Here is a 26868-nt window from a genome sequence, read left to right on the forward strand (position 1 = left end):
TGATGATGATGATGATGATGATGATGATGATGATGATGATGATGATGATGATTGTGATACAGGTTGTGTCTCCCATATCTGGAATTCCAAAATCCAAAATTGTCCACATAGGTGGCTGAGATAGTAACACTTTTGCTTTCTGATGGTTCAGTATACACAAACTTTTTTCATGCAGACAATTATCTAAAATATTATGTATAAAATTACCTTCAAGCTATGTGTATAGGGTATATGCAGAACATGAATGATTTTCATGTTTAGACTAGGGTCTCATCTCCCAGATACCTCATTTAGGTATATGCAAATATTTAAAAATCTGAAAAAATCTGAAATCCAAAATACTTCTGGTCTCATGCATTTTGGATAAGGGAGACTCAACCCATACATCATGTGGCTGCACTTTTAACAGTGATTTCAATGAGCTCTATGAATAGGCTAGTGGCTACTGGGTGCAGCACCTTGTCTATGTTTCAAATAAATAATCACAAAGGAACTCTAATATATACTGGAGCTTAGAAGGTAAACATTAGGAAGCTCCAAGTGGCAAAGCGGGCTGGCAAACACAGGCTGGGCAAAAGCTGAGAAGCCACATCCACTTCCATGTGCTCACAAACATGCATTCTTCTTCCTGCTTCATGTTTTCTGGCTCTTGCCAGTCCGGTCGCTGGTATATCGGAGCCAAACACTCCTGCCATGTAAAGTGTGAATAGGGCTTTGTGGCCCGCACCCTCCCAAAGTACTTCATGAAAGAGAAGTGATCCCACAGCCAACTTCCCTGAACTGCAGTTCATTCTGTATACTCCTGCCAAGATTTATCTGAAGTAGTGAAAAGCTGCCAATTTTTGGTCTGTGTGTGTATGTGTGGGTGTTTTTTTTTTCTTTTAAAGGGGAAAAAAAGGAGAGGAAGGGTGAAACGACAAGATAAAGGCCTTCATAAACACAGAGATAGTAGGTGAAAAATTCTCAAGTAGCTCCTTGTTTCTAATAATAAATATTTATGCCCAAGTGCATTCTTTGCAGCATAAGGAAAGATTAGCTTCTTAGATTTTGTCATTGTTTGGATGGTGATCTGGGAAGGCCAGGAGCAAATTCAAGTTGTCTACAAAAAAGTGCTTCCTGTAAATGCCTGTGTCTTTGCCCTCAAAAGTCAAGAGGAAAGGGGCATCATGCACAAAGCCACACAAAATGATTATTCCAGTTCTATTAGAATGGAGACAAGTAGGACAAACAAACTCAGGAAGTGGCAGGGAGTTCAGAAATGGTGCAAATCTATGGCAGTAGGGGAAAACCGAAGAGATTGCAGCAAGCTGCCGTCAAAGTCAACCCTGAATCACAGTGTGCCAAGCTTTTAAAAAAAGCTTTGCTTGTCTTATAATACAAAGCTGGCACCCACAGCTGGCGATGGCTGCAGAGACGAGTCAGATGTTAACATTCAGAATGATAAACAGCCTTCCTGCCCCTTCCCTTCCCCAAAGGAAAGAAAGACATAAGGCGGGGGGAGGTCTATGTAAGTAAGCAGAAACAAACAGCCAATCCTGTTGCTAAGAGACACTGGATTTTGGCCAATATCAAACCAAGAGCCTGAAGAAGTCTTCATTTCAGCACCGCAAAGAAAGTACCTGTAGATGACGCCATGTTGGTGGAGGAACATAAGTGCCGATGTGACCTCTGCTGCATAGAAGCGGGAGCGAGGCTCATCAAATTTGCGCGAGCGTTGAATCTGAAACATTAGGTCTCCTCCATTGACATATTCCATGACGAAAAAGAGGCGGTCCTGAAATTCAGAAAGATAGAACCATTTAGCTGATTTCCTCCCCGCCTGTTACACAAAGATGCCACTGTATGTATGTGGCTAGCATACTCAGATTTTTTTTTTTTCAGTTAGAAGAAACAGCACACTGAAAGTTTCGAACAAGGGGCAGGATGAAATGGACAATGCAAAACATGTAGAGTTTCCAGATCTCAGTGCTTGGCCATGAGTCTCTAGTTTTTGTGGGTCATCTTCAGGCATGATTCAAGGATACAAATTCTCCAGTTTTGGGGGGGCTCAGCTCTAGGCAAAAGAAAAGTCTGCAAGGGTACAAAGCCCCAGCTCAGTTAGTAGACAAATTGCAAGGATTAATGGATTTGTTGCTGCCATGTCCAAAGACTCTCCAAGTGGTCTGTGTAGCTACTCAGCTACCTCCTTCTCTCCCAGTAATTGTGGCACCAGGGCTCACTCTCTGTTCTGCTCTGCATCCAATTTCTGGCTAGAACCAAGTATGCTAGATTAAATGTTCCTTATTCTGTCTTTCCCTAAATCAGTCAGAAGGAATAAAATCCTTTAGCTGACTCACTGACTCCTTTAGCTAAGATGTCTGTCTTAATTTTCAAACAGGAAAATATGTTCTCTTTCTCATTTTCTCTAGGTTTAATGACTATCTGTGGTGGTCATTCCACATAACACTGTAATTGTCATTCCACTTAACACATAACACTGAATGCCATATCCCAGGGAACACCCGTAAATCTCATATTCTGGCCCAGAAATCTAAGCCTGGGATAATCCTCAACTAGCTACCCTAAACGCATAAGTTTAACTAATGAAGACTGGGCAAATCATTAGAATCAAACACAAATTAAAGGAAGCTGGAAATATGATACACATTTCTTTAAAATTACTGGATTTCTTCTTCACTTTTCAAATAAGTATTGCTGAACAGAACAACTTGTTAGGAACTTTTGCACAAACCTTTTCAAATTGCTTGTCATTATCTTCTAATCTCAGCAAACCATTGATGGAATTGATGATTCAAGATGGCATGACCCAAAGAGGGTTTCTTCACATGCCACTGCAAACTTATCCCTATCTGCAAATTATTATTTTTCCCCAGGGTGGTGCAGTGGTTCAAAGACTCATCAAGGCTTTAGCACCAATAAAAAACAGGAAAAGGTGGAAGAGACACTTACATTTTCCCTTCTGATGAGCCTTTCATGTTAAGTGAACAGCTCTTACTGTCAGGAAGTTCTTCCTAACATTGAGATGGAAACTATTTTCTTTTAGTTTGAATCCATTGGTCTGGGTCCTATTCTCTGGAGTTGCAAAAACAAACTTGCTTCATCTTCAGCATGATCTCTTTTCAAATATTTAAACAGGGTTATTGTATCACTTCTTAACTTTCTCTTCTCTAGGCTAGACATACCCAGCTCCCTACGCCATTTCTCATAGGGCATTGTTTCCAGACCTTTCACCGTTTTGGTTGCCCTCCTCTGCACACACTCCAGGTCCTGTGGTACCCAGAACTGGTAAGGCCTGACCAAAGTGACATAGAGCAGTAATATTACTTCCCTTCCCTTCCCTTCTACTGATGCAGCCTAAAATTGCATTGGCTTTTTTTTGCTGCCATTTCAAACTGCTGACTCATGTTCAACTTGTGGTCTACTAGGACTCCCAGAACCCTTTCACATGAACTGTTGTCAAGCCAGGTGTCCCCCATCCTATATTTGTGCATTTCATTTTTTCTGCCTAAGTGTAGTACCTAACATTTCTTCCTGTGGAAATTCATTTTGTTAGTTTTGGCCCAGCTTTCTAACTTATTAAGGCCATTTTGCATTTTGAACTTGTCCTGTGGGGTGTTAGCTACCCCTTTTAATTTGGTGTCATCTGCAATTTTTTCTAAGCGTGCCCTCTATTCCCTCATTGATATTTGGCAACTCATCAAACTGAATGAAGCCTACCAGAGGCTTAATGAACCTCCTGTTTTTGCATGGGACTGGGAGAGAAAAGAGCAACAAACAAACTGGTAGCCAATCCATTGCTGATTTAGTTTGGTGGCAACTTCAAATATGTTTTTTGAACTTATTTCTAAGCTAAATTCCAGTTCATTGTCTTCTTAAGTTTGACATTGCAAGTGAGACAATGCAGATTTTTTAAAAAATAATAATAATAAAGGAAAACCTTTTTTTAAAAAACAAAAACAAAAAACTAATTACTTCTCAAGATGTATTGGTGTACTTTATAGAGAAATGTTCTTGTTTTCATTTCAGAGATGCCAGAAAGGGATTAATCTACAGCTATTTTGTTTGTGATCGTTAGTCCTATTTTAGCTTATTTAATTCAAGAGTTCCCAGAGCTGTTTGGAGTTTATGGAACAGCTTGCAACATCACTACAGCTATGAAGTACACTCTAGTCTTCTGGGGGACATTTACTCTAGTCGTCCAGGATTGTGTATTCCTGCATGGCAGAGGGTTGGACTTGATGGCTCTTGATTTTTCTTCCAATGCTATAATTCTATAATTCTATGAATCTAAGAGTAGGTTGGCAACTGACATCCAGAGGACATTTTCTTCAGCCACCCCAGACTGTGGAATGAACTGCCAGAAGTTTTAAATTCAGACAGCCTGTTCAGATATTGAATCTCTTCCGGCAGGTCATTCCACAGTCTGGGGGTGGCTGAAGAAAGGGTCCTCTGGATTGCCAACCTTGTCCTAGAATCATAGAATTACAGGATCATAGAGTTTTAAAATTCACAATTTAAGGATCCTGTGTCTATCCGTTACTAGCACAAGGAACTGCGTCTGCTGGAAAAGAGAGCCAGCTGACACATTTGCAACTCAAATTGGTGATCAGATGAATGGTATAACTCCTGGTCCCCAGTGAGTTTCCAGGAAGCTATGTTGAGCACATTAGGCCTGTCTCATCAGATGCATAGTTTGAGAAACCTTGCACTACAGTGACTCATACGCTAAGCACACATCGCTTGATTGCATGGGCTTGGGAAAGAGTGGAACTATGAAATCTCACCACAGGAGAGTTAACGTGCATCTCATAGAAAACAAAGGCTTAGTGCATTGCAACATACTGACATCCACTCAACAGTAGTTGGGTTCCTCTGCATGTGTCCTGCCCCTTCTTGTACACCACAGCAGTTGTCGCTCCCTTTGATTGCTACCTGATCACTCATGAGAAACTGTTGAGTGCATTATCATTGCTTCCAGGCTGTGTAACTGTAAACCATTGGGAAGAGAACTGGGCATTTATGAGTGGGAAATTATGAGTGATGGCCAACAGCTTTCTGCAAGGAAGAATAAATGTTTGTGCCAGTTGGTTTTGTTTGGGTCCAAGACTGTCTGCTCATCACCCAATGTTTACACATGGAAAGATACCATCATGAGGCTTCATTTGAATTCTAGACAAAAGGTAGTGCCTTTGATGCACTGTTTTCAGCCTGTGAAGTCTACATAAGGAATACTTTTCCTTTCCCCACTTCCCAGCTTTTGCCCCTGGATTTTAACATACAGTAACTTAATCCACTTTTTCTTCTGCTTATTTTTTCACTGTTTGTTTTAATGGCACTGTATTAGATTACAGCACGAAGAAAACACACTTAGTGGCGAGCAAGAGGGTGTGCGTGGTAAAAGGTGATTGCTAGACATCCAGAGGAAAAATCTTATCCTGCTCTCAACTAAACTTGGAGAGCTGGGCGGCCTGCTCAGGCAGCTGAAGACAGCTTGATTAGCTGACATGCCTCAAAGCAGAAATGTAGCACGCAATGTGTTTCCCACTTTCAGGTTGGAGACGTGTGTCCGTGCTGTGTGTCAGGCAAGCAACATTGTCACCACTGGTCTGAGACTCTGAGAGCTGCCTTTGCATATCGTTCAAACCCCAGAATCAGGAAAAGCATCATATGCACACACCCCTCAATAACTAGAATTTGCAGCTGATAAGACTTATCTATGTTCTCCAAGTGGCATTTTCCCCATGTTTTATGTTTCTTCTATAAATGGGTGTGAAGAATTTTTTTCTTGATTCCAGCAAGTCCTTAAACTTGAGTTCACTGTGTCAATATAGTTTCTCCTCCCCTTTCTCTCTTTGCAATTATTCCACCTAGTTGCACCGTTTCTCCAAATATGAACAGTGCTTGAAGAGTCAGTGTAGTGTATTGGTATGAGTGCTGGACTAGAGCTGCATCTATACTGCAGAATTAACCCAGTCTGATACCACTTTAACTGCCATGGCTCCATGTTATGGAATTCTGCTATTTGTAATTTTGTGAGCTATTTAGCCTTCTTTGTCAAAGGATTCTGGTGCTACAACAAACTACAAATTCTAGGATTCCATAGGATGGAACCATGGCAGTTGAAGTGGTGTCAAATTGCATTAATCCTGCACTGTGACAGCAGCCTAGTACTTTGGGAGAATAGGGTTCCTGCTAAGCCATGGAAACACCCTATGTGACTGTGGTCATGTCACACTCTCAACCTAATGGCAAAACCTCTCTGAACAAATCTTGCCCCCCCCCCAACCCATGATGGGCTGCCATAAGCCAGAGTCACTTGAAGGCACATAACAAATACTTGAGTATTGCCCCATAACTTTTATGATGATTCTAACACAGTGGAATTTATCGCACAGCCCCTTGGGACGTGATCGGGGCGTGACGAAAGGGAGCAGGATGGGAACAGACTGGGGGCTATCATGCATTTTATTGCACAACAGAATGCCGCCGCTGCCAGAAGTTCCATTCCTGATCCATCCCAGAGGAGGCAATTTTCAGGAATGCTTCTGAACAATTCCTGAAAATCGCCTCCTGTGGGACGGATCAGGAATGGAAACTTCCAGCGGCAGTGTTGGCGTTCTGGCGCGTGATAAAATGCGTGATATCCCCCATTCTTTGCCCATCCCACTCCCTTTCGTGTTGCACTCAGATCATCCCAAGGGGCTGTGTGATAAACTCTAGTGTTTCACAGGCACTCTAGTTGCAATACTGCTGTGTTGTTCTGTTGTTGTTATGCTGTTTTGTCACTGCTCCTGGTATACCCTAAGTGAATCCACAAGCAACTACATGGAAATGTGGAATAAGAATAAGCATCACATCATACATTACGTATTTCCATCCTGTCGTTCCTCCAAGGAACTCAGGGCAAATGTTCATGGTTCTCTAACCTCTATTAAGCCACAGACCAAGGTAAGTAAAAAGGTAGCTTGGCCTGAGAGAATGTGACTAGCCCAAGGCCACTCAATAAATGTCATGGCTGAATGCGTATCTGAACTTGTGTCATCCATTTAAACACTACATCAGGGTGGAACTTGTGCAGCCTTTCAGATGTGGTTGACTGTGATTTGCAGCAGCTTTAGGCCAGCATAGTCAGCCCTGTACTACATGCTGGCTATATATCAGGGTAGACAAGCAAATATCCAGTAGATGAGCTGTTAGGTTAACAGAAAAACAGGCATATGAGTAAGCGGGATCAACAAGTCAGAATAGCTGGACCTGTCCTTAAGCAGCATGTCAGTCAAACTAAACAGCTAGGCCTGGGTTGAGCTTTGTAACACCCAAGTGGAATGCTTTTGGTTCTTTTTGTCATCTGACCACTGCTAACTGATTTTGATTCTCAACAATTCTGTCCCCTTGCAGTGATGGCATTGAAGCAAGCAGAGAACAAATCCAGATCCCCCCTCCCCCTGGCAAGCAACCTCAAAAAATAAGGTCTCTTACAGAATACAACCTTTGTTCTTCTATTGTAGACTGTTTAAAATGGAAAGGTATGTTTTGCCCCTTCAACACAAAAGTCAAGAAGGAGGTTAACTGAATCCAGGCAAAAAAACACTGTATCCTTAATACATCTTGTAAAATTTTTTTTTACTGAGAATTATGCGGGTACAAAATTCTTTCCCACCCCACATAAAATTATGATTACTTAACTCTATTTAAACAGGATGCTCAAAGAGTTTGTTTAAAATTACTGAAAATTGCAGCAACTGTCCCACCCATTTAGAGCTTGTGTAAACATTTCCTGCTTCTGATTGAAACTGCACAGACACATTAGACCTAGTACACAATATTAAATGCAAACAAGAGAAGGGGCTGAACAACAACAATACTATGTTCTGAATTGCTTCACCTTCACCTTGCAAGATGGCTGATGACAAAGATCAAAGTGAGATACAAAAATATGTCTTTGAAAAAATGAAATAGAATTTGGAAAGAAATTAAACATGACCTAGAACTGGACAAAACTGAAATAATTATTGTTGGGCAGAATCTCAGTGATTATAATGAACTTCTTGACTAAAATGTTGTTTTGCTTCAAACTTTACCTATTTTGACAAAGTATGTACTAACTGAACAATGGCAGAAAGAGATCTCAGCTTTTATCTGTCAAAGCAAAAACTCAACAGTTAGATTCAAGATATTGCAGGATGCTAAACAAGGAAGAGGTTTAGGCTGGCCAGATTTAAAATCATATTATTATGAATGTTCTTTTGCATGGTTTATATAGGATTACATAGAAAATTAAAATATTATGGCAAATGGAGGGTTTTGATTTAAGATTTGTTTGGCATGATATTTTCTGATATGATCAAGCTAAAATAGAGGCTGCAACAGATGTAATACTCAATTTTATTCTAAATTGCCTCTCAATACATGAAGCACTGGTTAGGAGAGAGGTCTTTTTGAATAAAAAATGGGTGACTGATAAAGAATTAATAATACTGAATGGGCAATACAGAATGAAATCTAGAGAGAAACTGGAAATGGAAGGATTTACATATCATTGGTTTTCATACAGACAGTTTGTTCAGAGTTTTAAGATGGATAAAAAAAACCCTATGGTTTTGAACTGATAGAATCAGAATTTGAAATTAAACTTTGTTCAGATGATGAGCATTTAATTGCGAAAATTTATAAAATGGTGTTAAGAACAGAAATGGGAGATGAACAAGTGAAAGGATGTACAATAAAATGGGCACAAAATACTGGTACTCTGATACACTTAGAATACTGGAAATGATTTGGACAAAATCCTTTTAAAATTTAGGATGAGTTATAATCTGAAAGAATTTATTTTAACTAAAATGATGTATAGAGTGTATTTAACATTTGAAAGATTTCCAGAGATGTATAAAAATGTCATAGTACTAACAAGACCTGCGAGCCCCAGCACTGGACTCTGCTTTCAAGGGGTGTGGCAAGGGAGAAGGGCCTTAAGAACTCCAGCTCCCAAGGCCCCTGTGAAATCACAGAGTGCTCTAAGGCCAGAAGGACAATGTATAAACAGCACTGGGGCAGCACAAAGTGGGGGAAGAGGAGAGACCAACAGGCCACCCCACCACCCCAGGAAGAGATGTCTACTACCTCCTGCTGCTGTGCGGGCTTGCTGCTTACTACCTGCATGCTCCATCTCACCTGGTGGACTGCTGGCCTCAGACTGCTTCTTGCCAGGCCCAGGCCCCAAGTACCCAGCCAGGAACACCTGCTCCCCTTGGGAAGGGGATAAAGGCTGGGTGCCTGCTGTGATGGGCCTGCTACTACTGGTCAGGGAGACGGCAAAGGAGAGCTGTCCCTTTGGGGGGAGCATGGGAGAATTTGGCTGGTAGGGGAGGGTATATTTTAATATATTGTAATGCAGTTAATTTAACTATATTTTGATGTTGATATTTTAGTTAAGGTAAAGGGATGAATTTTTAGTTGTGTATATGTTGTACAATTGTTTATGTAATTGTTTTTGTATTTTTGTAAACTGCCTTGATCCTTTGTAAAGGCGGTATATAAATAAATTTTATTTATTTATTTATTTTTAAATGTTGACAGTGTTATTAACAAATGTTGGAAGTAGAAGAGTCTGGAAGACAAAAAGGATTACACCATTAATCTAAACATTTCCAATAATCTTGCTCTTTGCATTAATATTACAATGTGGAGAGAAATGAATTTGTCCCAGAGCATGTGACTATGGACACCATAAACTTTGTTATCATGTTGATAGAGCAAGAAATCTGGAAAATCCCTTTGCATGGAACACGCTAAATTGTGGCAGTCGTTTTTCATCAGTAAGTTTTTACTAGAGACCTTTAATCTTCATTCAGGTGGAGCATCCCTTACATGTTTATACACATAACAGAATCCTGATGACTGTTTTTTTCTAAATGATGAAGAAATAGTGGGTGGTGAAAAGGTTTAAGTATTTTCTTCCCTATGTTGTTTCACCTCCCTTAAACCTCCCTGCTGCAATTGCTTTCCCTTATTATTAACTGTTGTCAGACTCATTACACCTATGTTCATATAATGTTGGATTAGACCTCATGGACAATCTGCCATTGAGGAGACACTCGCTAGCAAAAGCCAGAAGATAATTCTCCCTATCCTCTTTGACCATATGAAGTTTTTCAGTAAAGTTCCCATGTACTTATATGCAAAGGTCAGCCAGTGACAACAGTAGGCTCCAGCTTCACAGCACAGCAGGAGACTTCTAAAAGCACTGTGATCCTCCTGAATGGAAAATTTATAAAATTTACTGTTGGGTCACAAACTTTACCCTTGGGTCCAAGACATAGCTTATTTTCACAATTTAACTGTACACAGTGTTCTAAATAACTTTAAAAAACCCATTGAGTTTCCATAAAGCCAGACTCTTTTTTAAAACAACCAGATAAATTCTGCTGGGATGGAAAGTTAGTATGAATGAAATGGTTGGAATGTACAAAGGCTGAAATCTCATGTGATTCATTGCAGATCATCCCAGAAGATGATAATGGGTCCAGTGGGTCCACACAAGGGTAAGAAGAGTTTAGAGACATTACTGCCAAGGAGTCTAACCATTCCCCATTTATAAATTCAAGAGGAGCACTAATAGTACAGCATTAATATATCTCCATGCTGGTTTAAACTGCACCTGTTGTATCATATGGTAAAAAAGCTTTTAATAGGGGGTTCTTTTTAACTTTTCTACTATGTTTTAATTGTATATTATATTGCTTAATCTTGTGGTTTTGTAACTATGGCTGCATCTACACTGCAGAATTAATGCAGTTTGTCATCACGTTAACTGTCATGGCTGAATGCTATGGAATTCTGGGACTTGTAGACCTATGAGATATCTAGTTTTCTCTGGTGCCACAACAAACTGCAAATCGCAGGATTCCATAGGATGGAGCCATGACAGTTAACATGGTGTCAAACTGCATTAATTCTACAGTGTAGCAGCAACCCTATTTGCAAAGCTTGGAACAGTTAATTTTTTGGTTTTTCTGGGAATTATAGCCCCCAAAAGTAACTTTTCCAGGGTCTGAGACAGTTTTCTTCCTCTCCATTAGGAACCAGTATCTGCAATATAAAGGTTGTCATTTAACTGCTTTTTAACCTATACAGTGGCCCCTTCCTATATGTGGGGATCCGTTCCAGACCCCCTTCCCCGCATATGGTAAAAAACGTGTATGGCTAAATCCCATTATTTTCTATGGCGGCACATTCCCAAAATTTAAATGTGGGCTTTTTTTTTTTTTGCACAACCCCCCCCCCCCAATCATCTACAAAGAAAAAAATATTTTCTACGCAGAAAGATACTGTTTTCTGCATTAAAAAAATCTTGTTTTCTGTGCTATTCCCCATGTATAAATATTATGCAGAATATTGTGCAAGAGATTCCCATCAGTCCAGAATTCTCTTCAACATTTTTTTACTCAAGCTTATTTTTTGACATTAAAAAGAACCAAATATTTTTTTCTAAATCTGATGTTCTTCTCCATTTCATTCTCACTATTTCCCTGTAAGTAAGGTTCAGTGAGAGTCAATGAGGCCTAGAGTTTTCTGATGTGTGTCATGGCTGAATGGGGACTATAATCTGCTTTCTTCTCCATGTTTCAGTCCAGCCCACTATCCATTAACATATTCTGACCCTTCAAAAGGGCCTCAAATGAACTTTCTACTTGTAGGCTCTTACATGTCTTAAAAAATCTCTGCCTTCTTATATATAAATGAGTTGTAAAGAAATGAGATTTTATTGAGTACATATTTATAGAGAAGCACGAATCAGGAAATGCTAGCAATCATAAAACAAGGCATGAAAGCTGGATAGTGAAGAAATCTGGCAAAGATGGCGTCAATGCATTTGAAAGGATGTTTGCAAGGTGAGTTCTACGGACACCACAGACTGCTAAAAAGGATGGGTGATGACCAGGGCTCTGGGAGATTTCATTCATAGGGTCACTATAAGCTGAAGTTGACAATGACAAATATATTTATTCTTTTGGGAGCTCATTACTTTGAAAATAATAGCATGCTGAGCTGTTTTCTTTCCTTCTTTTTTGAAGTATATATATGTGTGTGTGTGTGTGTGTGTGTGTGTGTGTGTGTGTATCTAGGGACAGTTTAATTCCTTTTTACCAATAATATTGGAGATAAAGGATTGTCATTTTTGGCAGCATCTCCATGTCCGTCATAATGTGTGGACCGCTGGTTTGTTGTCAACATGGAAAAATAAGGATAGATTAGTTACCTTCCTGTTAAGAATTCTCATAAAAAAGAAAGATGCTTGTAAAAAGGAATCTATAGAATGCTTTTGAGATAAACCAAAGAAGGAATGTACTTGCCTATGCACTACCTCAACTTAAGGGTTTTATGAGAAAAGACACACAGAAGTGGTTTACCAGTGCCTCCTTCTGTGCAGTACTAAGAAGAGTTAAAGTGCCACTCCCTTTTGGAAATTTTGAACATTTTTGGACATATTTGAAATGCTTCACTATTAAGAAGGCTCTTATTTGAGAAGTGCTTCACTATTTGTTAAGAAAAAGAATGGCCCAGTACAGACCACTCCTTTCAGGGCAGTCTGTAGGTGCCTGTTTTTGGTTCACAGCATTGCCATAGCAACCAAATCTCATAGCAACACTGTGGACCAAAAAAGGAGCTGCCTAGAGTGGCTCCTTTTTGGGATGTTGTAAGGGCTGCATTGCAGCCCTTATGATGTCTCTTTCTGTGCATGATGTGTGGGTGTGGCAATGCCCACACATCATGCCCACGTGCCCTGTGTGGGTGGGGCGGCACTGTAATGGTGCCGCCAGGATGTCATAGGACTCGAGAGTGTGTGGCTGGTGCACACTCCCGAGCCCTACTTTCGCCACCAGGATGTCATGTCCTGGCAGTGTGTACCGCACCAATGTGTTCATTTTAGTCTAAAGTGTTCACTTTATTCAAGAGAAATAGGTCAAACAGGAAAGGAGGAGGAATAGCCTTATATGTCAGGGACATATACACCAGTGAAGAGATCCAGGACATCAATACTGGAAGCCTGGTGGAGGGCATCTGGATAAAAATTAAAGGGCAGGGAAACAACAAGGACATTATCGTGGGAGTCGACTACAGACCCCCAAGTCAGACTGAGGAATTGGATGATGTCATTCTAGAACAGATGACCACACATTCAGAAAAGAGAGATGTAGTAATGATGGGTGACTTCAACTTTCCTGATGTTTGCTGGAAGTCAGACTCAGCCAAATCCTCAAGGTCTAGCAAATTCCTCACTTGCCTTGGAGATAATTTCATTGTCCAAAAGGTAGAAGAGGCAACAAGGGTATCAGCTATTTTGGATCTGATCCTAACCAACAAGGATGACCTAGTTAATGGGTGCAAGGGGTGGGATCATTAGGTGGGAGTGATCATGTTCTCCTGGAGTTTGTTATACAGTGGAAAAGAGAAGCCAGGCATAGTCAGACATGCATTCTAGACTTTAGGAGAGCGGATTTTAGTAAACGTAGAGAAATACTGGGGGTGATCCCATGGTCAGAAATATTAAAAGAGAAGGGAATTCAAGATGGATGGGAGTTTCTTAAAGGAGAGATACTGAAGGCACAATTTCAAACAGTTCCAATAAGGAAGAAAAATGGGAGATGTTTCAAGAAACCAGGATGGATGACTAAGGGACTTTTAACTGAGCTAAGTCTTAAACGGAACATGTATAAGAAATGGAAAAATGGGGAAATCACCAAAGAAGAATTCAAACAAATAGCGAGCCTATGTAGGGGTAAAATGAGAAAAGCTAAAGCACAGGATGAACTCAGGCTTGCTAGAGAGGTTAAGAAAAATAAAAAGGGCTTTTTTGGATATGTCCACAGAAAAAGGAAGAAAAAGGAAATGGTAGAGCCACTGCATGGAGAAGATGGCAAAATGCTAACAGAAAACAGAGAAAAGGCAGAATTACTCAACACCTTCTTTGCTTCAGTCTTCTCAGAAAAGGAAAAGGGTGCTCAACTTGAAGATAATGGAGCGGAGGACACAATAGGGGAATTTCAGCACAGAATAAGTAAAGAGATAGTACAGGAATACCTGGTTAATCTAAATGAATATAAGTCTCCAGGATTAGATGAACTACATCCAAGGGTATTAAAAGAACTGGCAAATGTAATATCGGAGCCATTGGCAATAATCTTTGAGAACTCCTGGAGAACAGGAGACGTCCCAGCAGACTGGAGGAGGGCAAACGTTGTCCCCATCTTCAAAAAAGGGAAAAAAGAGGATCCCAACAATTATCGTCCAGTTAGTCTGACATCAATACCAGGAAAGATTCTGGAGCAGATCATTAAACAGAGAGTCTGTAAACATCTAGAAGGCAATGCCATAATCACAAAAAGTCAACATGGATTTCAGAGAAACAAGTCATGCCAGACAAATCTAATCTCTTTCTTTGATAAAATTACCAGCTTGTTAGATGAAGGGAATGCTGTGGATATAGTATATCTTGATTTCAGAAAGGCTTTTGACAGGGCTCCCCATGACATTCTTGCAAACAAGCTAGTGAAATGTGGTCTAGACAAGGTAGCTGTTACAAGGATTTGTAACTGGTTGACTGGCCAAAGCCAAAGGGTGTTCAACAATGGCTCTTACTTTGGAAAGTAACTTTTTGAAGTACAACTCCCAGAAATCCCAATAGGCTGGGGGATTTTGGAAGTTAGTGGTCCAAAATGCACTGTAGATATCACCCAGTTTGAGACCACTTTAACTGCCCTGGCTCAATACTAGGGAAATCTGGAAACTAATTTTGTGAGACATTTAGCCTTCTCCGTCAGAGAGCTCTGGTGCCACAACAAACTATAATTCCCAGAATTCTCTAGCACTGCACCAGGGTAGTTAAAGCGGTCTCAAACTGAATTATTTCTGCAGTGTGTCTTGAACCATAGTCTTTAAAAAGTAATGTTCCCAAGCTCTGGAGGCAACAGTTCTCTCTTTTACGTTCCCAGAAGTTAAATCCTTCTTAATCTTGGATCTCAGATCTGCAACCTTGGAAATCTGCAGAGGGGCGACCTCTGTTATTTTGAATGGGGTGCACCCCCCCGATGTGCACAGGCACGCACCCCATTCAAGCCTATGGGGCTTGACTATGCATGAGCCTCTGTTTTCACCAGGGAGGGTGTGTGTAGCCTGGAATGGATCCCCTGCGAAAACGAAGGGCCAAATGTAATTGCAACACAGCATATGAAGCATAGGTCGAGGAGGCCTGCCTTTCAATAATGTAGCCTTAGAATTTGTAATAACTAAGCATTAAGTAAGAACCTGGCAGCTATATATCAAACCAGAACCAGTTTCAGGGAGTGTGCAACGATATCTCGACTACGGGTTTATTTCTATTCTCAATTCAAAGTACCAGTTATTATCTTTGAATCTCTGCACAGCTTGGGGAAAGATTGTTCAAAAACAGTCTATCCAACTTCAAAACCATGTGTCCAGTCAGAATTTCAATAACAGACAAAAGGGGAGATAGAAAATTTCTATTCTAGATTTTGTTGGTGGCAAACTGGATCAGAATCTTATCTGAAGCAGAACAAGTTGTGGAATTTTGTGCCCAAGAAGATCAGATTCCCTTCTTTTTAAAAATGCCAGAACATTGAAATTGACATTTCAACCAGCAATTTGTATGGTAATTATTATACCGCCAGTGGGTTTAAGTTCATTATATAGTTGTTAAAATTATGGTGGTGCAAACCATCTTGAGAATCTCATTCTAAGTTGCAAAGGTGAAACAAATATTTTTATCCAGAGGCACAACTGCCTGGTAATTCTTATGAACAAGAGTCAATGAAATGACTGTCTTTCTTTCTTTGCTTTGCTTTATATCCCATTCCCCCCTGCCACAGGTAGACCCAACCTGGTTCACTGCTAATAGATAAAAGAAAAAACACACTACTAAAACACAAAGCAAGACTAACTGTTAAAAAACAGGATCAAACTAAAAGACCAACTAAAACAAACGACTTAAACAAAATATAAGAACACCTCCTTAGGAAAAAAAATAGTATCCAAATGGTAAAAAGTCCCATCAATATTTCGTTTGTTACTGTATGCCTTCAAGTTGTTTGCGACTTATGGAGACCCTAAGGTCTTTCTTGGCAATATTTGTTCAAAGGGGGATTGCCTTTGCATTTGTAAATGAATTTAATAATCTGGCAATAAGGAGTGGTCTCTTGCTTAAGAAGAGATGCATACAATCTATGTCGGGTTCAGGGAGAAGAATCTTGCACTGAAATGAATCCCCTAGCCAAAGAAGAAGGAGCTTTGTACATTGATTGCAAATAATAAGTCTTAAGTGCTGATTAAGATCAAGTAACATTAGAAAGCCATTGTGATTCAGTTCCTTAAGTAACTGGGCTGAGAGGGCACTTCAAGAGGGACTTCATAAGAAGCCAGATTTATACTCTGAATAACTTCATAATACTCAGACATATTCTTCCCAGCAGGAAGTCTAGTTCAGTCTCAATACCATTCATATTTTATGTCACAGTCGTGGAAGTGTTGCTCCCTCCCTGCACCATTCTACTGCACATAGGGAAAAATTAACTAAAAATCAATTCACACAACCTTAAATGTCTCTTGGACAACCAGATCCGTTCCCTTGTCAGGTGGGCTGTTTCAGAGACAAGCCAAAGAAAACATGTTTCTATGTCTCTGCTGAGTGAGAATAAAACAATAAAAAATTATTTCAGCTGTTGCAGTTCAGGAAGCGAAACAAAAAGACTACACAGGAGCAGAAAGGAAAAAATATTTCTGGCTTTCAGACTCCTTGTTCTCATTCTAGCATTATTGTCCAGCTCCTAAAATAGGCACCCGGCTGAAGTTAAAAGCATGCCGACTTGCTTTAAAAACACACACAGAAAGAGCACAAATCAAGCAGGCTCCCAGTTTGCTTTTTCATCTAAATCCAACTTGCTCTGCAATGGACCAGACACCATGATATCAGAATTTGTCCTTATCAGGTAACAGCTAATATCGTCTTTAAATATAAATTCGTGGAACCTGCACAAAATGTTACAGAATGTCCAGTTTAAAGCTTGGAAAGGCATTGTACTTTTTTGGACTACAATTTTCAGAACCTATTGGGAAACAGCATCACAGCCTCGGGAATTTTGGGAGTTATCTATACTTTCTTGCTGTTGTGTGCCTTCAAGTCGTTTCCAACTTATGGTGACCATCTGGCAAACCTATCAAGGTGTTTTCTTGGTAAAATTAGTTCAGAGAAGGTTTGCCATTGCCTTCCTTTGAGGCTGAAAGCATGTGACCCGCCCAAGCTCAACCAGTGGGTTTCATGGCCAAGTGGGAATCAAACCCTAGGCCCGTTACAGACCGCCCCTTAGGGGCGGCCTGTAGGCGCACCTTTCCCTGCCGGATCGGGGCCTCAGCGGCTAGAGCGGCAGCCGCTGAGGCCCCGATCCACCGCTTTCCGGGCTGCGGGGAAGCGGCAAAAGGCCCCTTCCCCGCAGCCTGGAAAGGGGTGTCCTCGGGGCTTGAAGCCCCGAGGACACCCCGCGGCGGCGGGGAGAAGGAGAAAGGGGCCATTTGGCCCCTTTCTCCTTTGGTCCGCTGGGCGCAGCTGTCTAAAGGCTGCGCCCAGCGGACCAAACCAGGAAGGAGCTCCGAAATGGAGCTCCTTCCGGGGTCATGGAAAGGGCACCCTAGGCGCCCAGCCACGACCCCAATACGTCACAACCGCGCTGCCTCGTTTGGAGGCGGCGCGGCCGTGACGTATCGATGGCGGCGGCTGTGTAGAACAGCTGCTGTGATTTTGTGCGCGCACAGTGCGCACTAGGGTTAGGGTGGTGCGGAAGCACCGCACCGCCTTAACCCTAGTACGCGCTGTGCGCGTACTTTTAAGCCCATCTGTAACGGGCCCTAGTCTCCAGAGTTGTAGTCCAACACTCAAACCATTACAGCACACTAGCTCTCTTACCATGTAATATTTTATCACAAGAAAATAAACTGGAGCACAATTCATGTATACCACAGCAGATAATGCCAATTTTTCACATCACAGTCTTCTTTAACATAGCTGAGGAACAGAAGGCAGATGGGGATGTGCAATGAAGAGGATGGATGCCAGTGGCAGGAAACTGTGGCAGTGGTGAGGGCTATTTTTTCACTACTGCACTTCCATGGCCTACACCAACACCCCCAACACAACCAGAAGTACAGTGTGCCCTTGGTTTTTGCTGGTGATTTGTTCCAGTACCCCCATGGATGCTCAAGTTCAATTATATACAGTGAGGTATTAAAAGGGTGTCCCTTATATAAAATGGAAAAATCAGAGAGAGAGAGAGAATAGTTTCAAGCTGTGGATGACTGAATAAATTGATAAAGAATCCATGGATATGAAGGGCCAACTGTAACATCTCTCACTCTTTGTATCATTTACAGTTGTTTTGTAGCCATTATTTGCATTTTAAAGGGATGTGGTGAGCTTGTTAGCAAAGCTATTATGCTTTAAATCCACATCCCTGCTCCCCAAATTACCCTTTAAAATGGCAGGGGGATGTCTGGGGACTTTCAGGGATTGCAACTATGGACTCCATGGGCCTCACACAACCCACAGGTCAAACTTTCCACACCATGGATGATACAGATGAAGACATGGAATTATAAAGACAGGCATAGCCTCACTTCTCCATAGCTGGTGTCACTGGAACCACAGCGATGTTTAGGAAACACTCTAATGGTCTCCCTCATCACTACCACTCCACACACTATTTGATTTTTCCCCAAAGGAGTGAAGGCAGCCATCTACCTACATACAGGGCCTGCCTGAGGTATAGCATCCAAAGCTTTCATAGATGAAAACTGAGACACGTGTAGACAAGCAACCTTGAGTGTGGCCAGGGTCCAAAAGTTAAAAAGGCAAGATTTCACCTCTCCTCTCCCCTCTGCTGAGTCAGCTGAATGCAAATCCCTGTTGCACTTAGAATTCAATTTGCAGCAATGAATGTAAGCTGAGGAAAAAGGAGGCAAGTGGGAGGAGAAGAGAGAAACTGGTACTTTTTAAAAAACAGCTGAATATGTGGGACAATAAAGGGCTAATCGGGACTGTCCTTGCTGAATTGGGAAAGTTGGCCAGTATGCTGTGGTGGAGCAACCAATGGCAGTACCTACCCCCATAGTCAAGATAACTAAAGACAGGCATTTCCCTAGCTTTTTTTTTTGAGGGGGGGGGGGGGAGGGAGGTTGTTATTAAGACTGCTGCCACACTGCAGAATTAACGCACTCTGATAATGCTTTAACTGTCATGGCTTCATCTTGGGATTTATTGTGGTGCCAGAGCTCTCCAACAGAGAAAGCTAGATACCTTACAAAGCTACAAATCCCAGAATTTCATAGCAGTGAGCCATGGCAGTTAAAGCAGTGTCAAACTGCAGTGTAGATGCAGCCTTACTCAGTGTAATACAATATAACACACATTTTGGCAAATTAGGCTGAAAATTCTAGAAGGGCCTCTCACCCTCACCAGAAGGAACAATAAGAACAAATTAAATCATTCAAAGTTTCCTCCTCAAAATTTGACACCTACCTTGGTGCCTCGTTCTGCATGCACAGTTCCATGTTCTCCAATTGTCTGGCTGTTGTCAGGTCCCAAAAGGGACTCTTGCTTCTGTTGGTTTTCAGTGCAGAAGGGAGGGGAAGGGTGGCAATTTAGATCATGGAAAAGCAGCTGGTCTTAATTTGGATGCGGGGAAAGAAATGAGCGTGCATTCTTAAATGAAGTCCACCTGCCTTTTTCTTCCTCCAGGAGTGCAAATGAATTTAATCCTCATGCTCAGAATTGCCTCTCACTTTCCTTCCTTCTCTCTTTCTTGATAGATGCTGGTCAGTGAGAGGCTTTTGGATGGTGGGCAAGCTGGCCAGTTGGGTAGCCAAGGTGAAAACTTGTGAGGGCTCTTGTACCTTTAATTCTTGTGCAAAAGAGTAAATTTCAGCAGATGTTGCTTGTGACCTGGATGTGTGACCTGCTGAAATCATCTCTTCTGTACTGCCATTCATGATACAGGATTTGTCTCTAATGTCCACTCTGGCAACTCTACTAGGCAGCATCTGCTGTCTGGGAAAACTGCCTCATGATAACGTCAACTCAGTTTATAGAGGAGAAAGTAAAAGTGTTAAACTTAGGGATACTGTATAGTATCTTCCTTCATATCTTGACACTGGGGGGCCTGGTCCCCATGGTCAGAACTTCCACAGAAAGTTCACAGTGCCCTTGTAATATAGAAGTCCAAGAAATGTGTCCTTGGTTAGTTAAGTTAGCATAACAAACAGGACATGTGCAAATTTGTCTTCCGTTATAATCTCCCCCCCCCCCCCCCCCATCCACGTAATTTTGGAAGTTAAACATTACCCAAAAGGTAGGTTGGGTTAAGTGAATAAATATTTAATCCTCCCCCTTATTTCTGGACAAAACATTTGTTCCTTCCAAACATTTCATCCACACTTAGCTGGGCAGGACTCTGAGAAATAATTTATCTGAAATTATAGAGAGCATCAAGAATACCAAAATGCATTTCCTCTGAGAAATTAGATTACTTTTTCTTGAACCACAATATTTTTGCTTTGAAGTCATACTCCCAAATAAAGTCTGTGTATTTTTTTTAAAAGGAGATTACTTAGCATATCAAATCACTCTGAAAGACAACAATGCATTAGACATGTTGAAAACCCTGTTAAACTGTAACTTTAGAAAGGATGCCAAGTTCATGACTGAGAAAGGCAGGGTATTTGAAATCGCTGGAGCTTGTTGCCTGCTTATGCCAGTGCTACCTGGCATGTTTGCACATTATCTAAACATTACATAAACCCATACACAAGCCAAATCCCTGGGACTGGGCTATTTAAAGTCTTAGTGTATATATTTTTTATCCCTTTTAATGCTTTATTTTCTATTGATTCAGAGGGGGTATATTTAATTTCCTTTTAGAACTAGACATACTCTGAAATGCCTCTTCTGTGCATGGATTTCAGCAGCTAACTTCCGTGGAAATATCAGCTAGCCTCCTCTTAATATCATATTGAAGTGCTAGTTCCACTTATGCCTGCATATGTCACCCCTCATTTTTGTCATTTTGAAGGCTAGAATTCTCTACTATCCTTGTGCAACAACTCCAGACTCCTTAAACCTCACCTATTTCATAGGATGGGGCCATATAGAGAGTGGGGAGATCTACCAGCATGTGTCTAGCTAGAAGGTGTTACAGCCTGACATTTAGATTATATTTTTGTGAAATTTAAGCCTTTGGAGTCTGAATAGTCTCTCCGAAGTTGCCAGCCACAGATGCTGGTGAAATGTCAGGAAGAAACTCTTCTAGAACATGGCCACATGGCCACATAGCCCAAAAAACCCACAAAAAAAATATGGATGCTGGCCATAAAAGCCTTCGACTTCACATCTGAATAGTCTGTTTTGCAAAATATAAAGACAATAAAGTACAAAGAATTACATAATACAATAGCCTAAAAGTTTAACAAAGAGCCTGCTCATTCTCCCATATTAAACATCTAGAGTTCCCAAGACTTAAGAGTGTGCAAGTGGAATGTTGATGCTAACTCTGCCTGTTTGGACTATACCACTGATCACAAACTGGCAGTCCAAGTGACCTGAGGATGATGAAAGGGACCTCCAAACAAAATGTTGAGTTGGTCTAGCTCAGATATAGAGCAATTATTATGGCTTCAGCGGACAGTGTTTGGGTATAATAAGACAAAAAACTAACTCTTGCTCTCTCTCTCCAGAGTCCTTTCTTCAAATAAGCAGGCTAGAAACTACAAGAGCCTTACAATAGTGAGTCACAGGGAGATTATGAAATGGTTAAGAGTTACAGAGTCTTAATATGTTAGAGACACAATTAAAAATCACAACTTTTTTTTTCAAGTGAGGGAGGAAGCTTAAGTCCTCCCTGACAGTACGAAAAAATAAAAATACAATATCAATCAATATTTTGGCACAGTCTTGGATAGAGAGCCTGACACACATTGCTTCAACTATCTAGGGACACATTACAAAGGCGGCGCCAGGGTAGGAAGACACAGTTAACCTTGACAAGGAGGAAAACAGGAGGGAGTTCAACAATAAGGATTTTCCTTTTATAAGCAGCTGGTTTCTTGAACTTCACTTAAGTTGAGGAAGTACTATACAGCCGGGCTATTGCTGTCACAAAGACTGGTTCTCTGCACTCCCATTCCACACTTTTGAAAGGCTGTGCATAAAAGAAGGTAGTGGCAGGAAGGTACATGACACTCCCACCTAGTTTATCTTCTGTAAGACTTCATGCCTCACTTACCTTAAAAAGCTGTAGCTGTCCTGTGTAGTTTTTAATCTACTAAACTGAAAGTACTGCAGCAACTGACAGACAATTTTACAGACTACATCATTTATTTTCAAACCTAATTTCACCTCCAGGTTTTTAATGGGGAGTCATGCAGCATGGGCATCAGTAATATTTTATGTTAACCTTATATCACACCATATGGAATCATAGAGTGGGAGAGACCTTGCTGTGGCACCCATGTTATGGAACACTCTGCCCTTGGAGGCTCAGCTGGGGCCAACATTGCTGTTGCTCATGCATCAAGTGAAACCATAGTTGTTAATGGCGGGTGGTCTCACGCCGCTGCCGGTTGCTGCGTCCGGGAACCGCAGCAGTCAAACTGGGGCTTCTTCATGCGCCCCGGAAGTGGTGCCGCAAGGTGCAAGGCGTGCACTCGCGGCGCCACTTCCGGCATGTGACGTCTGGACGCTGTGCGTCCGCAACGTGAAAATGGCAGTGCCCATCTGTATGCGATGCCGCCATTTTGGCGTACTCGTTACGCGTGAGGGGCAAGGCGCGTCAGGAAGCACCGCCCCTCGCGCGTAACGACGGCGTCTCATTGGCCCATCTGTAATGTGCCTCTGTAAGCTGTTGGGACCTAACTGGTTTTACTAAAACCCTTACCTGTACATGGTTTTAATTTTCTTAAACTATTTAAATTCTTTTAATCAATCTTTTTAATGTGTTAAAATGTGTCTTTAGCCTTTTCAAATCAATTTAATTATCCACACTGTTTTAAATTGTCAGTTTAAGCTCTGAGATTCCTGGATAGAAGGCAAGCTATAAATATTTCATCTCCTCACCTTTCTAAGGAAATGTCCACTACCAGTTGGGTAACAATGACTAAAATTTGGAGTGTGTGTGTATAAATAATACATTTAAATATGTTTAATGTTTTTAATTTTATAAACTATCTGATTATTTTTTTAAACTTTATATTTGTAGTTTTTAAAATGCTTTTATGCTGTCTTTAATTTGTATTATTTAAAATGTGTTGTTAGCTGTCTTGTGTCCCTATATTGAGAGAAAGGCAGGATATAAATTAAATAAATAAATAAAATCCCATTGTTTGTCTTGATTGGAGTAGAGCCATTAAATCAGTTGGATTTACCTGTGTGTTGATTCACCATTTAAGAATTGATTCAGTTGGTTTCCCAATGAGATTCTAACCGATATCTTAAGATACTACAATAAAACAGTATAAATATAAAGCACAATAATAGAAGCCATTGTGGCATAGTGATTTGAGCACTGGACTATAACTCTAAAGACCAGGGTTCCCTGTTCAGCAATGGAAACCCAGGGGCTGACCTTTGGCAAGTCACACCTTCAGAAAACCCCATGTCAGTTTCTTCTTAGGGTCACCATAAGTCAGAAATGACTTGAAGGTACACAAGCAGAACAAGATGACATAATAAACTAGCAATAAAAAATATGAAATGATACATGATAGTGTAATAATAGAATAATGTTATAACTGTGGAAATACAATTATACCCCATCCAGTGAAAAAGACCAGGGTTGGTAAAATATGAAGCATCAGAAAATATTAATTAATTAGAGAACAGTGTCACAGAAAACCAAAATCTTAGAAAGTCCTCCATCAATGGTAATTTGTGTGAATAATGTGAACATCCACATATGCAATATCCGATGGCAAGATTTGAAAATAGGTGTCCAGTCACCTTCCATCATTTCAGTTTACAAATTTTCATTAAAAGCTGGCATTAATGAGTTTATGCAAGTGTTAACCATGTTTTAACTGCTTTTCTATCCTGCTCACACAAGCAACCTCTGCCAAAGGACAATACAGACCAAGAACAATAAAAATAAAAATAAAACTTCACACAAGTTCTAGACCTATTGTTTAAATCAAAGCAATAAAGGGATTAAATCAGCAAGTCCATACACAACCAGATAAAAAGGCACTTCATACTTTTACATGCCCACATTATTACTGCCTATAATCCAGAAACATCACAAAAAAAAAAAAAAAAGAAGAAGAAGAAGAAGAAGAAAAAACACCACAAGTAATTCATTCTGGGAAAATCTTAGTGATTTTAATCCTTGATCATACAGTACAAATAGTTTCATACAGTGGAAATTACGTCACATGCAATAAGACGTACAGCTACCCAAGTTTCAAATTTAAATATCACCTTACGATTTTATATTAACAGCCAGAATCCTATTGGGTAGTTGCAAATGTGTAACTGAGAGTTACACATTCATGACTGCTTTGTATTCATTCATTTAGCTTAGGGTACACATAGGGACTGTGAAAGTCCCCCAATTCCCACATAGCAGTGGCTTTGATTGATGATTGACAGCTGAATGACATTTTCCCCCTCCCGCCACGAGCAATCTCCTCTGAAAGGGGGGGCAGTGGAAATTGCTTGTGTTAGGAGGTGGCCACGTTAGTCATCCATTTTCCAAGTCGCAAGGAAGCAAATCCCTGTCAGTTGCAGCTGCTACTAACCAGTATATGGGGATTGGGAGATTGGCTAGGATTCACTTTTGTTGTTAGCTGCACTCAGATCAACCCCAACTCATGGCGACCATGAGGGTGAGACATCTCCAAGACTCCCTATCCTCCACCGTCCTGATTAGATCCTGTAAATTCATACCCCTGATCTCCCTAATAGAGTGTATCCATTTAGCATGTGGCCTTCCTCTCTTTCTACTATCTTCCCTAGCATTATTGTCTTTTCTAGTGAGTCACGCCTTCTCTTTATATGGCCAAAGTATGACAGCCTCAGTTTGGCCATCTTCGCTTCCAGGGAGCATTCAGGCTTGATCTGATCAAGGACCCTTTTGTTTGTCTTTCTGGCTGTGCACAGTATACTCAGGAATTTTCTTCAGAATCGCATTCAAATGGATTGATTTTCTTGTCCGCTTTCTTTGCTGTCCAACTCTCCCATCCGTACAAACCTGAAGGCCCAGCCCCCCTCCCACTTCACATTGTCTAGATCAGTCAATGCAACCCAAAATTCCCTGGTTTGGCCCAATCCTGCTTGACCACATGCAGAACCAGAAGATCTGGACTGATCCCGAGGTAATTTATCCTTGGTTTTCTGCAAAGTTCCTAGGAAACTCCATGGCAAACCTTGGCTGTTCACACCATCCCCTTGTGCTCCTTATCTTGGCTGCCTTCACTTTCACTCAGAAGCCCCTCCATCACTGCATCTGACACAGATGCAGGGCACTTGGCCATGTGGGTGCAGCCAAGTGCCCTATTTCCACATCAGACACAGTGATGGGGGGCTTCTGATGAAAGCAATGTCCAGAAAGGTAAGGAGCGTGTGTGTGTGTGTGTGAACAACCTGGCTGTGCTGTGGAGTTTCCTAGAAACTCCACAGAAAAGCAAGGATAAACTACCCTGGGGTCAGGAGCAATCCTTCGGGTCTGCATGTGGTCAATGCAGGATCGGGGCTGATCATGCCCCAGGGTTTTTTGCCTGTGTTGTCTGATCTAGACAATGTGAAGCAGGGAGGAACCTGGGCCTTCAGGTCCATGAGGACAACTCCAAAGGCTGACTGCACAGTATCTATATTATAGAGGAAGGAATACCCTACAATTCTCCAAATCTGGCAGGACCAGTCCAAATTAATCTTCTGTTCTCACACGTTTTCAGCTGAATTTAAAATGTCAATTTTCCTCCCCTCCCTGGTTCCTCCTTTGTCCTCATCTTACTTCAGATGTTGCAAACTGACTTTGAAGTGCAAAAATTGTTTGCACTAAATTCAGCAGGGGGGAAGAGGAGAGTGGGGTAGAATCTTTCCCTTCCCAGCAAGCTCAGGCAAAAGCAAACTGCTGCAACCTCTCCTAGCCTCTTTCTCATTAATAACTTTTGCCACCTTGCTTACACTTTGATGTTGTTTAGTCATACATATTCTGATTTTTATCTGTGAAATGTTAGAAAGCATGAGAATGAGGTCTATTTATTACACAGTCTTTAACTGTCCTTTACATTATTCAAAATAATATCAACTACTGGTAAAAAAGAATAATTTGAGGGAAATTGTGTTAAATTTAATAAAATAGTTTCAATTCTGTGAAATAATGTGATTCTAGAAAAGAAAGCAGGGGAGGCGATATAACTTTTTTTAAAAAAAATCTATATTTCCAAAATAAATTGTATTCTGTATTATCACAGTCCATCCACAAAACAGAAAGTATAACTCTAATATGAGGATGTAGGGATAACCATAAGGGATTAACATAAATGAAAACCTTGTACAAGGCAATTACTGGAAATTAGCAGTTGCTGCTGACATCAGTAAAAGGAAATGAAGTGAGAATTCTTAGAAAATGTAGCACAAAGTGGGAAAGTACAGCTTTTAAACGGAACAGGATATCTATGGGTTTCTTGGGGGTAAAAGGGTGCTCCAGACAAATAGTGGAATATTTACTTTGAATTATTGCCCACCAACTCTTCGTGAGGCTATGGGCACGGAGGAAGAGGGTGTGTGGGTGGCTGTGCAATTGCAACAATGCCCTT

The 26868-nt window shown here is 41.0% G+C and overlaps 1 protein-coding gene across 1 annotated transcript in view; it reads right to left on the reverse strand.

The window, feature by feature from the left end:
• PRKCE (protein kinase C epsilon) overlaps positions 1–26868 on the reverse strand; it is a 454557-nt gene that overhangs the window by 43854 nt on the left and 383835 nt on the right. Inside the window, exon 12 of the mRNA XM_042455912.1 lies at positions 1620–1774. Coding sequence (XP_042311846.1) covers positions 1620–1774 — 155 coding nt within the window. The remainder of the gene's footprint in view (positions 1–1619; positions 1775–26868) is intronic.

This window comes from Sceloporus undulatus, chromosome 1 (genome assembly GCF_019175285.1).
Source record: "Sceloporus undulatus isolate JIND9_A2432 ecotype Alabama chromosome 1, SceUnd_v1.1, whole genome shotgun sequence".
Classification (NCBI taxonomy): Eukaryota; Metazoa; Chordata; class Lepidosauria; order Squamata; family Phrynosomatidae; genus Sceloporus; species Sceloporus undulatus.